General features: G+C 40.4%; 1 protein-coding gene across 1 annotated transcript; it reads left to right on the forward strand.

The window, feature by feature from the left end:
- The first annotated feature begins 930 nt into the window (after positions 1 to 930).
- On the forward strand, positions 931 to 6783 carry Ctr9 (RNA polymerase-associated protein Ctr9). The gene is made up of 14 exons (XM_078186246.1): positions 931 to 1015; positions 1496 to 1594; positions 1674 to 1913; positions 1991 to 2563; positions 2638 to 2757; positions 2844 to 3154; positions 3229 to 3754; positions 3833 to 4027; positions 4100 to 4216; positions 4298 to 4608; positions 4684 to 5024; positions 5098 to 5272; positions 5349 to 5984; positions 6145 to 6783. Exons 1-14 carry the CDS (start codon positions 950 to 952, stop codon positions 6245 to 6247), a joined length of 3813 nt encoding a protein of 1270 aa, XP_078042372.1. The 5' UTR covers positions 931 to 949; the 3' UTR covers positions 6248 to 6783.
- The last annotated feature ends 6797 nt before the right edge of the window (positions 6784 to 13580 follow it).

Consider the following 13580-nt stretch of genomic DNA (forward strand, 5'->3'; position numbering starts at 1 on the left):
TACAAATATTGTAATTAAAATGAAATATGCATAGTCATAAATATGTACGTCTAATATATTTAAAAATATATATTATAAATCTTTTAAACTTGCAATGATCTATATGAAAAGAAATACAGTCGCATCTCGATTCAAAAGTTTTTCCTTCTCCCAATTCAAGAACGCTTTTTTTCCCACCATTTTACCGCGCATTCATCTTCGCGCAGTTGCTTTAGAAAGGGAACGGGGATCACGCGAATGAGACATCTAGGCCGTCTTACCTTAAACCAAACATATACACTTCTATTTAACATTTGCCGTTGGTATGATAGATTTCTATAAAAGATGATTTATAATTAGCCGTTCGCAACGCATGTTTGGATAAGACGGGGATTCGTGTTCGTCGCTGATAGCGAATATTTAAGTAAAACGAAAGCTTTCGTTATTCGTTTGCTGTCGGCAAAGCAGAGTTTTTTAATACGTCGATTCTCGTTCGCCGACGGCAACGTAGATCCTATAGTACCTGTAGTAGTCGCATTAATTGTGGTTCCACGTTGCCTATGATGGCAGCACTATTTCGTACGCGCCGAAAACCCGGGCGTGGACAATCTGGTTTCGTCTATGCATTTATTTACAGTAGCGTTTTGCTATACTAAGCCATGCCGGGGGCGAAGAGCTCAGAAATTTGAAACAAGGTACAGAAACTGCTTTTCTCTGATTGGTTAACCTTTTGTAGCTAAGCGGTGCTGCCCTCACAGTTTTAGCGAGTAACGTAGCGACACTCACACTATAAAGCCCGCTGGTTTCGTTCTGTCTCTCTCGATTACCTTCGTACTCTTTCCAAACCAACTGCGCGCAGCTGGATGCGCATTGAAATGGTGGGGATAGAAGTGCTCGGATTGAGAAGATACAAGAAACGGCACGGTACGGCGAAGGTTACTGTAATGGGACATCTGTTGGCCATGCTGTCATGAAAATCAGTGACGATGCCGCAATGGCGGGTTCCATAGAGATTCCGCTTCGTGATACGGACGAGGTGAATATTGTTGTTTCCAACCCTCGAATTCACTATTTTTTAAGATACTGTACGAAAGTAATGCGTGTCCTATTACGTTTGCAATTGGTGAAACATGAAATTTGTCCGGCGATCGTGATAAGATGTTTTAGTGTACCTAACCTCGCACGGAATTCTTGTGCAATAAAGCGTCGTATATACGATATAACTGTGCACACTGTTACTCATACATATATATAAATATATATACATATATATCTATGTATACACATACATATATATAGTTTTGTTTTGTAATCTGATTGTTTTATTTGTGTTGGTCGAATTGAGAATCTTATTTTATTGTTAAAAATCTTGTCTTATTGTTACTTTAAACAAATTGTTTGTAGTATGCACATTATTTGTAACATACGTATTAAAGTGTCAGTAATTTTGTCAATAAATTGTGTTTATTTCTGTAGCCTTCTTTCTTTCTTTAATGATATCATTGTATTTTGTTAGGTAATAGAGCTCTACCTCGATCAGTTACCAGAAGGAGATGAAGTTCTTGGAATTCTCCGCCAAGAACATGCCCAGCTTAATATCTGGGTCAATTTGGCCGTATGTATCTGTATCATGGCTCTAACAGCTGTCGTAGAAACCTTACGATACTTAAACTGCACGTTATTTTTTATTGCAGCTCGAATATTATAAGCAACACAAAATTGAAGATTTTATTAAAATACTTGAGTCTTCTCGGATCGATGCAAATATTGACTATCGCGACTATGAAAAGGATCAAATGCGCGCGTTGGACATGTTGGCGGCATACTATGTCCAAGAAGCCAACAGAGAGAAAAATAAGGACAAAAAGAGAGATCTATTTACAAAAGCCACATTATTATACACAACCGCTGATAAGATCATTATGTATGACCAGGTATGCATTGTTTTTATTGATACAGCAGATGATTAAAAATATTGACAGTTCTCGTATAAATGTAATTTATGTTTCAGAATCATTTACTCGGCCGAGCTTATTTTTGCCTCTTGGAAGGGGATAAAATGGATCAAGCTGATGCTCAATTCAATTTTGTACTCAATCAGTCTCCAAATAATATCCCGTCTTTACTCGGTAAAGCTTGTATAGCATTTAACAAAAAGGATTACCGTGGTGCGCTTGCATTCTACAAGAAAGCATTGAGAACAAATCCCAATTGTCCAGCCGCTGTGCGGCTCGGAATGGGACATTGTTTTATGAAATTGAATAACCAAGAGAAAGCACGTTTGGCCTTTGAGAGAGCTCTGCAATTAGATGGACAATGTGTCGGAGCATTGGTTGGGCTCTCTGTCTTAAAATTAAATCAACAACAGCCGGACAGTATCAGAACTGGAGTGCAAATGTTGTCGAAAGCGTATACAATTGATTCAACAAATCCTATGGTATTGAACCATTTGGCAAATCATTTTTTCTTTAAAAAGGATTACAACAAAGTGCAACATCTGGCACTTCATGCCTTCCACAACACAGAAAATGAAGCTATGCGAGCAGAAAGTTGTTACCAATTGGCCAGAGCTTTTCACGTTCAGGTAAACTTTTTTAACGTAATACTTATCTAAGTATCTTCGAATGACTTTCTGTATAATCGTTTACTATGTTTCAGGGTGATTATGATCAAGCATTTCAGTATTACTATCAGGCAACACAATTTGCGCCTCCAGTGTTTGTATTACCACACTTTGGTTTAGGTCAAATGTATGTTTATCGAGGTGATGCAGAAAATGTATGTATACTATATTGATTCGTATTAAATCTCAATTGATTCGGTAGAGAATTGAATAGTTCTAAAAACTTCTATTGTAATTGCAGGCTGCCCAATGTTTCGAAAAAGTGTTGAAAGCTCAACCGGGCAATTATGAGACGATGAAAATTCTTGGATCGCTGTATGCAAATTCGAGTTCACAATCAAAACGTGATATTGCCAAAAATCATCTTCGCAAAGTTACGGAACAATTTCCTGACGATGTCGAAGCATGGATCGAGTTGGCTCAGATATTAGAACAAAGTGACCTTAATGCAGCCTTAAATGCATATGGTACTGCAACTAGAATTTTAAAAGAAAAGGTTCAAGCAGACATACCACCTGAAATTCTAAACAATGTTGGAGCTCTACATTATAGGTGTGCAACCCACGTTTAATTAAAGATTCTACTTTCTATGTCGCTTGTATATAAAATGTTTATATATGTTTCAGACTTGGAAATTTAGAAGAAGCTAGAAAAAATTTGGAAGAATCGCTGGCGCGTTCCAAAGCCGATGCCTTACACGATTCTGTATATTATAATTCTATCGCGGTTACAACAACGTACAATTTAGCGCGACTGAACGAAGCTTTATGTGTTTTCGACAAAGCGGAGAAGTTGTATAAAGACATTTTAAAGGAGCATCCGAATTATGTAGATTGTTACTTACGCCTTGGTTGTATGGCACGTGATAAAGGACAAATCTATGAAGCATCCGATTGGTTCAAAGACGCTTTGAGGATCAACAACGAGCATCCGGACGCTTGGTCGCTTTTAGGAAATTTGCATTTGGCTAAGATGGAATGGGGCCCTGGTCAAAAGAAATTCGAAAGAATCTTGAAGAATCCTACGACCAGTACGGATGCTTATTCGCTAATCGCCTTGGGCAATATTTGGTTACAAACTCTACATCAAAGTGGAAAAGACAAGGATCGGGAGAAACGCCATCAAGACAGAGCATTGGCTATGTATAAACAGGTATTGGAGTCACTAATTTTTTTTGTAATTTCTAATCCGGTATTTGCGCTTGGTACAGTTTGTACATGGTACTTTTAGGTTTTGCGGAATGATCCAAAAAATATTTGGGCGGCGAACGGGATTGGAGCGGTATTGGCGCATAAAGGCTGCGTGAACGAAGCCAGAGATATTTTCGCTCAGGTGCGAGAGGCGACCGCAGACTTCTGTGACGTTTGGTTAAACATCGCGCACATTTATGTAGAGCAAAAACAATTTGTCAGCGCCATTCAAATGGTAACTACATATGTTCGATCTTACAAATCGATTCGAAGACGATTGCCCTACTTTATAAATATTATTTTACAGTATGAGAATTGCCTCCGTAAATTTTACAAATACCATCACGTTGAAGTCCTTCAATACCTCGGCAGAGCTTACTTCAAAGCGGGTAAATTAAAGGAAGCAAAATTGACGCTGTTGAAGGTAAGCAAAAAAACAATCTTCCGTTGCAGTACTTTGGATGTCTTTTTAAGGAATAAACAAACAAGTTATATTTTATCGCAGGCGCGCAGGGTTGCCCCACAAGACACGGTTTTATTGTACAATATTGCGCTTGTACTTCAGCGTCTAGCAACGCAGATATTAAAAGACGAAAAGTCAACTTTGACTACTGTACTTCAAGCGGTTCATGAATTAGGGCTCTCGCATAAATATTTTCAATATCTGTCGGCGCATGGAGACAGAATGGAGCAGCTTGCGGAAGCGGAAGCCAGGAGGTGTCAGGACCTGCTGTCGCAAGCACAGTATCACGTTGCTCGAGCTAGGAGGTTGGACGAGGAAGAAAAGATGCTGAGGAGGAAGCAGGAAGAAGAACGGTAATAACAATAACAAAGTAAAATATTTTAATTAGTCACATCGAAGTGTGTTAACAATTCTAAAAACACTTTCAGACAAGCATTCAAGATGCGCCAAACGGAAGAGCAACGGAAACTCGAGGAATTGCGTAGACAGAAAGAGGAAGAGATGTTGCAGAAGCGACAAGAATACGTTGAGAAAACGAAAAATGTACTGGTATTCGGAGAAATGCCGTCGGAGAAGTCTGGAAGGAAAGGGAAGAAAGTACGCACGGATCAGTATATTAGCGACAGCGGTGGTTCGGGAAGAGAAGAAGGAAGAGAGGAAACTCCAAGAGAAAAGAAACCGCGCAAAAGGAAAGGTAGCGGCGAACGTAAAGAGAAGAAAAGCAAGGGTAAAGGGAAGCGCAAGAGAGACATGGGTAGCGGAGAAAGCGGTAAGATATCGTTTTAAACAATCTTCATTATGCTAAGATTATTTTTTAATAAATAAAAAAATTATGTGTTTAGGTTCTGAGAGTGATCGTGTCAAGCCGAAACGTGGGAGAAAGATGGGAACAGGTAAAAAAGACAAGTTTCGTAAAAGCACTGCCGAGACTACGAAGGGTAAGATGCCATTGTCGAAGGAAACAATATCGACGAGCGAATCCGACAGTGATACAGGAGGTCTTAAAATTGCTAGCGGGTAAGTTGGATTCCAAGTGACGTAACATGGTCAATGTGATCAAAATGATTTAGTACATCCGTAACTTACTTTCCAGGGGCGAGAGCGGAAATGAAGGTCGTGCACGCGGAAGTAGGAGAATTGCTTCAGATTCCGAAGGATCTCGAGCATCACGGTCTCGTTCTAGAAGTCGTTCAAAATCCAGGAGTCGATCCAGAAGCAGTTCACGATCAAGATCGCGATCGCGATCACGGTCACGATCACGGTCACGATCGCGATCACGATCACGGTCGGGATCGCGTTCTCGTTCGCGTTCTCGATCGCGTTCCAGATCTCGATCTGGATCGAAATCTAGGAGTCCGTCTCGATCGAAAAGCCGATCGAGATCGAGATCAGGCTCGGCAAAGAGCGGGTCACGTTCAAGGTCAGGCTCCAGATCGAGGTCTGGCTCAAGAAAGAGTCAGTCGCGATCGCGATCCCGCAGTGGTTCACGAAAAAGTGGATCACAGGCAAGATCAAGGTCAGGATCTAAACATAGCCGATCAAGATCAAGGTCACGCAGCGGCTCCAGAAAAGCAACGTCCAGGTCGAGGTCGAGGAGTGGTTCGCCGGATGAACGTAGATCCAGAAGTCGATCGAAATCTAAATCTGTCTCGAGGTCTAGATCACGATCACGTTCCGGATCAAGGTCGAAATCTGGCTCTCGCAGCCGCAGCCCTAGTGGATCAGCAAGGTAAAGTACTTTTAAAGATATTTTTGTCATATTAGTAATTTATCTGCGAATGTTGAAATAAATTGAAAACAAATTTCCTGTAGTTTGCGAAGTGTTTTTTTAAAATGAAGGCTTTGATAATGTGACTCGCTTCTAAAGATCATGGCTTTTTGTGTTTCAGATCCGCCACTCCAGAATCTAGAAAGTCAGTGTCCGGGAGCGACGTTGGTTCTCGTCATTCGAGCTCTGACAGGGGCGGCGGTGGCGGTAGTGAAAGTGAATAAATGTTACGCACGGGCTGAGACAACCGGTGAAACACACGAGATGTACACTTTCACTGTTGATTGCATATATACCTTTTTGTAAGAGTGAATTTACATATGAAATATACAATTCTCGCGACATTTTAGGGAACACGATTCGGTCGTGGATAGAATGAGAATCACGATAAGGAAAATGATCTCGGGAGTCATTGAACGTGCAAAAATATATTTATATTATAAACGCGAATTAACGTAACTTTTATTGAATTGCTGCTTTTTTAACTTGATTCAACGTCAGTTTTAAAAACAGTATCGTTGAAGTTGATCGACTTTCCGTCATTTTTTTAAAATTCATTTAGAACGTATTATCGCTTACTGACGTCGCGTATTTTATACTTTTACGCAAAACTCGTATCGATTTCATATGTAAATTAATTCGTTTGTTAACAGACGTTAATTCTTCCTTCCTAGTGGTCTGTTGCTACTTTGTACAATAAACAGATAGTTTCAATCAATTCTATATATCGAAGTTAATTATTAAACGTGATTTAAGCCAATGCAGCGACCGATGTCTGTGCAATTGCATTAGCCAGCACGGTGTTTCCATTTGCCGGCGTCATAGGGGTCTCCTTCGCGTTCGTGCTACCCCTGAACGGTCCACGAACCGAAGCGGTGTAATGCGCCTGCGTTGACGCGATGCGTAGGTCAGTTTTTTGCCACAAGCCGCGTCTCCATCGCTTCGGTGATCGCCTTGAAGTAGGAGTGGGAGGTTTGTCTATGCAACGATGCCCCTATAATGCCGACAATTGAAAATATTTGCTGGTCAACAACATTCAAAAGAATGCAAACGATATATGTTTACCGAAGTTACACTGGTAACAAGACAGCATTTCTTAATAAAAATTCACAGTCTTTCATGAAAAGATTTTACCGTTCTTGAACCGTTTAGGAACACTCCGCATACTCCCCTCGTTAATCCAATATCGATCACACGAGATAAATTGTTGATGCTCTTTTAAGGTGAGTGACACAACTACAGTCCTCGACAACTCATTCATGCTGCATTTAGCTTGAATTTTCCAGCGTCCGTGCATGCACTGACCTTTCACGTCCTGTTCCAATTATACATTACCTTCTTTTTATAATTACAGAAAACAATCGCAACGACGCAGGCATCGTTCTATCACTCAGCGTCTGTATTTATATTACCCTTTCGAACGACACGTGTTCCATTCTTTATCCATTCCATTATTTTAATAGCAGGAGGAAAGGCGATTTTGTGGGAGAAATTTGAATTTTTTAGAAATAGGTTATATTCTTTTCAAAGATGATCCATTTTTGGATCATTGAATTTAACTAACATTGATCCCTATTTTCTGATTTACTTAACAATTTGAATGATTGTAATTTATGGAATAAGTAATGATTGCTTTTTGTGTTTCAGTAATATACTTCGATGTCCGGAATCATCGGTTACGCTAATAGATAATCTTCTAGTCGATAATTATATGAATCTTCCAGTCGATAATCGTAATGACAAAATGGTAAATAAAAATGCGGATTCGCGCTAAGATTCTCGGTGTGCGATGACAGTAGGTATTCATCATTGCTATATCTACGGTTTCGGTGGTATGCCAGTCTATTGATTCGCAACCTATTTGTAGAACAACCGGGCAAGTCTAGTGTAGCAAGACTGGAAATTGTAGAAGGAGAGAGAGACGAGAGTAATACACAGTGGCAGAAACGTTCTGAAACGGGAGACGGTTGAAAGCCTTATCCTCCGGAGACATCGAAAACAGTTTCCCCGCGGGCCTGATCGTACGCCATTTGAGCTATTTCTACTGAAACGATCCTCTTCAAGCTATCGAATTCTTTGGAAGCAATTTCATCGAATCGAAACAATAGCTTCCTGCGCTTAATCGAATTTCGAATTCGGCAGAACAGAACGACCCGTAGCACATTGTACACATGTGTATATTATAGTCGCTTGATCCCTTATGTTGCCCAAGTCGCGGCGCGGAACGTCGACAAATCCGCCTGCGAGTGTTAGAATTTAATCCGGCAATCTCGCATCATAACCTAAACAGTACATGCGTTAGCGAGCGAACCAACTTTCTCAGGAAACACAAAGTACCATTTGGCAGATTAGTTTCATCCACAGACAGATTTTAAATAACGATCAGCGTCGAGAGAATTTTGAAAACGTTTAATTACTCGTTTCTCCCGGAAAGTTCCAAACTATCCGAGAATTATTTACTATCGCGGTTACCTCGTTGCCGGTTAGCAGGAGTGCTAGACTCCCGCGACTTGCGGGCTTTGATTAACCTCCCTCGCATTTGCATTTGAACCGCCTCCTTATAATGTTTCAGCGATGCGATTTCCGCGAAGATGTTGGCGAGTAAACAAACGGGCTCCGTTTAATTTTCCTCGGCAAACATGTGGCTCTTCCGATTGGTCATTAATAAATACCGTACTCGTGTTGATTACTTGTACAATAATTTCCTGGAACCCGTTTAAAGAAGCATCAAACATCTTTGCAATCATTTGCAATCTGATTTCGTAAAAGATTACTCAACGATTTGACGCCGTTCTATTTTTGTTTTTCTTTTTTAATTAATTATGCTGATAGTCAAAATTATTTTACAGACAGTTTCAAATGGAGTGAAAGAAAGAAAAGCCGTCCATTATTCACAAGGAACAACGTCTCCATTGCATATCATCCGTAGGATAACAACGAGTTCTCGAAATCTGGCGTAGCTCGACCCTTCCGAGCCTAAGTTCGACCCGGTTCGAAAAAGACGCGGAATGCAATATTTCTTCTGCACAGGGGGGGACTCCGGCGATAGCCCGGTACATTAATATCACGTGCAGACGCTAGTGACCCACTTGTAAACGGAACAGAGTTTGAAGATCCGCGTTTCCTTCGACGATACCCTTCGAAACGGCATCCCTCCACGCCCGAGAGAACACTCCGTGGCGGAAATTCCGACGAACTCTCGCGAGATTGTTGATCGGTAAAATATTTAACCCCTTCTTCGAATCTCGTAAGACGGATTTTTCTTTCTAGAGCCTTCCAATGCACGTTGCCAATGTTGAATCAAGTTTGCCGCGGTGGATAAAGGTCTCGAGCACCGTTCGAGCCGCACACGGCGCAACGTGAAAATATGATTGCGGTTAAGCTTATGCGGCACAAAGGGAAGACAAACGGGTCAAATGTGAAAGTAATGTCCCGTCGTAAAAAGGAGGAAACGCGGCCACGGTCTGCGCGAGAGGATTTCTATCACGGGGAAGTTCAAGATTAAAAACACTTTGCCTGGTTTTAGCCTTCGGTCGCCGTGAACGTGATTATGCGATAATCAAACGTGCATAGAGCTAGAAATGAAAATCGAGCGTATAAACGAGAGTTAAATTGAAACAGCGCGTGCACCGATGCCTAAAAGGATTTGGATACCGTTCTCCTCGAAGGCCTCTCGGAGATATTGCGACCCCTCTCGAAGTTGTGAAGATATTGCGCGATATGAGATTCTCGTTCTGCCGTCAAAGCCCGGAAATTTAATTGTACTTTATTTTCCTTTGACCGTGGAATCACGAGGCGTATCTAGCCGAGCCGCTTCCTTAACAAATATCTAATTAATTACCACCGTAGAACTGAGCCCACCGTTGTCGCGGGACTGGATTTAAAGCCAGCGCACTTTTTTTTTTCTCCACGGTTGTCCACCGACGAGCCGCGGATCCCGGAATATTTAATTGCGCACGTTTCATTTGAACCACGCTCTCGAAATCTTTTAAACGAATCCCATCTGTACACGGATTACTTCGCGGAATAACTCTTTCGAGGGAACCGAGAAAATTAAAATTCTGCAATTTGCTCGCCTTTCTGGAAATTACGCGACACTGCTACGGCGCGGTTTGAAGGGAATCGATGCTTTAACGAGACACCTTGCGAATGTTTTTGCGTAGTAAATAGGTACTCTGTTTGTTATATAGTGACTGTTTCAATTTTTTTATCGTTATTAAAGATTACATATGTTAAAATTGTAATTTTCGACGTAAAATCGTTTCGATATAAATTCGTGAAAAATGATAATTCTGCAACGATTTTACTTTAACAATAACAGAAAAAAAATTGAAGATAGTAAAGAATTACCGGAGGGAACACGCGTTGGAAACGTTGCGCCGTTTGTCAAGCGTTCTTAAGTATGCGACCGCCGTGCGCCGTCGGAGCAGTCGTTGATCCAGCGTAATTAATCGGAGTGCTTTATGTAACCGATAGCATTTACCCGGCCGAGCAATTTCTGTAACACGCTCGTTCGCCTGAAAATCTTGTTACCGCTCGTATGGTTTCCGGTACCGTAGGGTAGAGATGATCGATGCGGACACGAGACCTCCGGTGTCTCCCGGTCTATTTAATCTTCCTGGGAGAAGTTTCTTCCGGGGCGCGGACTACTCCGACGAATACATTGTTAACGCGCGAAATTAATCCTTTCCACTCGAAGAGATTTTAAGTGTAACTTTGATATAATTTTCCTAGTCTATAGTATTCCCATTGTATGTAATATAGTGTGCTATTATTATGCGCTTTTATACAGTTTCGATAGTTCAATTTTAAACTTTGTTACTATAAAATTTATCTTGCGATGCGATAGGTCAATTTTATTGCTGCCATATAGTCACCATTCGAGTGCAAAGAATTAACGTTCACCGACCGATCGAATTTGACGAGAGAATCCGGCCGACAGACGTTAGTCACATTGGGACAGTCGGTTATCGATTGGACCCGCGCGTTCCGTCATAGTCGCGGGGTCAGGTCAATTCGAATTGAATGCTTCGGTGTAAATCGTGGCCGCGATTAATCGGACCACGGTTACGGAGTTATGACGCCCGACGTGCGCGCGGATGACGTTGTTATTTTATCGCGAGATAAGCGAATTGTAATTAGTCGCGGTAATTATTTACTTTCGAACGCGCATCGCCGAATCTGACGACCGTGGCACATGTGTTGTCAAGGTCTAAATGCGGATAACAATTCCCTCGGATATCTCGCGGCCAATTTAATGGGGGTGTTTTAGGGTAAATTGAGTTTCCGTTCCATTATTTTGGGGGATTTTCTGTGAAGGAATGTGTTAAAATTAGAGAAATGGAGAAACGTGTTAATTAGTCGTATTTTGAAGTATTTATTATATGAAGTATTATTCGAAGTATTTTAAAATATTTATCGCCGATACTTTATTATTATATTGACATTATTGTTAATAATGTGTGTCTAATACCAACTGCGGTACTTGCTTGAAAAATTCATTCTTGAGCATAAATTCCAGTATGTGAAATACAGTGCAAATGGTGATGATTCATAGATAGTGATCAGACGAATTATCCGGCAATCGATCAACTCGTGCGTGAATTGTCTAGAAGACCGATCAAGAGATAGCTCGACCAGTCGCTCCATGCGTATCAATCCGCCCAGAGAAAAATTGCATCGGTGTAACATGTACTAGATTTATTCACGCGTAACATGTAGTAGATTTATTCTTGTGTAACATGTACTAGATTTATTCTCGCGTAACATGTAGTAGATTTATTCTCGCGTAACGTGTACTAGATTTATTTATGTGTAACACATAGGTGGATTTATTCACGTGTAACATGCTGTAGATTTATCCACGTGATCATGTCGATACGATCGTTCGTACTTTAAGTTGATAAGGATGTCGCAGACGCTCTACAGCGCAGGTTATGTCAGGTTATGTTACAGTGATATAGCAGCTCGTTCGCAAGTAGTAAAGACTGTTATTAGTCAGACACCTCTGTTCATTGTAGCCTCGAATATTGCCGAACCGCCGGAACAATCGCCGATATTCATATTCCGCGCGCACCGTAGATTTAACATTTAATATTTCATTTACTTATAATATCTATTTCATTAATTTATAATATCTATTTTATTTATTTATAACATAATATTTATAAAATTATACAATAACACTTTAGTAATAGATAACAAATTAATGATTGCCATAACTGATTTATAGATGACCGATCGGTAAAGTGTTAAGCATACACGTTTTACGAATTTAATAATTATCGATATATCGCGCGACAATATTTTGCCGTGGCGAAACTGTTTCGCGTCTTTGAAAATGTTTGCGCACGTGTGCCGTTGCTGTCAGATTCACGTTGCATTATTCGTTCGTTAAATGACAAGGGTTACTAAGCGTTGCGAAATAGCAAAACAAATGCATCTCGATGAAATGGCGACCGCGAATGAACTGTTTAAACTGGTTTAATTGTCTTTACTGCGATAGCAGCGAGTTTATTAGACGATAAAAAGAGGCTGTTTTATATAGGCGTTCTTTGGTATGGATTTTACGAGAATATTTATACGTTATAAATATTAAATATTTATATAAATATTTACACGTTATAAATATTTAATATTTATATCATGGCAGCTATATCGAGTAATACGGTTTTAATTATAGGTTTGAAGAATTAATGTACGGTATTAAGAGCGGCACACGTTCTCCGAGAATTATTTAAAACGAAAAAATATTATCAGATCATCTTAAAAATGAAGGTAGCAATAAGGAATAAGGTCCCAGCCTTGTCAAACAATTCCGAACCAGTTACCGTTGTCATTTCAACCTACTATCTAGTTTACTTCGTTCATCAACTCGATCCCAGCACCAGGTGTAATTGTCTGAGAAATTAATTGTTGCATCGAAACTTTCCACCCTTCGCCCTGTGCTGGCTCGGTGACGGGTAGTTCATTGTCAACGGAAACAAATGGCAACCAGGCCCGCGCCCGAAGTTCTAGAACAATCTAATAGTCAGTGCAAACGCGAGACGCGGATGCAGGGATGGTTACCGTTTCTACGGGTCGCCAACCTCTCTCTCTCTCTCTGTTCGCGGAACGAAAGGTATAAAGTGAACAGCGAGAACCGCTCGCCACCGATCGCGAACTATCTATAGTTCGTTCATCGGACCGTGTCAGGGCGGATGAATAAAATCGTCGCGATTCTTCGGTTAACCATCTTAATGGCGGCTGTATTAATGTATACTTATACGCGCGATGATTTTTCGAATTTTGGGGAAAGAAGAGTATTGTATTATCTTTGTGGTAATTTCATTACTGTCGTATTACTTGTCTATAACATAGTAAATATAATTCTTGAGCATCGACGAATGCTTTTGACCCTACTTTAATACTAATAATACTAAAAATACTAGAAATACTCTACTTTAATACTACTAATATTAAAAATACTCTCCTTAATAATAATAATAAACCGCACACGTGACTAAACAAATATTTCTAACGACGAAAGTAATTTGCGACCCAGACGAAATTTCGCGA

This window comes from Augochlora pura, chromosome 7 (genome assembly GCF_028453695.1).
Source record: "Augochlora pura isolate Apur16 chromosome 7, APUR_v2.2.1, whole genome shotgun sequence".
Lineage (NCBI taxonomy): Eukaryota > Metazoa > Arthropoda > Insecta > Hymenoptera > Halictidae > Augochlora > Augochlora pura.

Coding starts and splice junctions, on each gene's coding strand:
- Ctr9 (XM_078186246.1), top strand. CDS start 950: ATGAAAATCAGTGACGATGCCGCAATGGCGGGTTCCATAGAGATTCCG. Junction 4,217..4,297: donor CAAAATTGACGCTGTTGAAG/GTAAGCAAAAAA, acceptor ATTTTATCGCAG/GCGCGCAGGGTTGCCCCACA. Junction 5,273..5,348: donor GGTCTTAAAATTGCTAGCGG/GTAAGTTGGATT, acceptor CTTACTTTCCAG/GGGCGAGAGCGGAAATGAAG.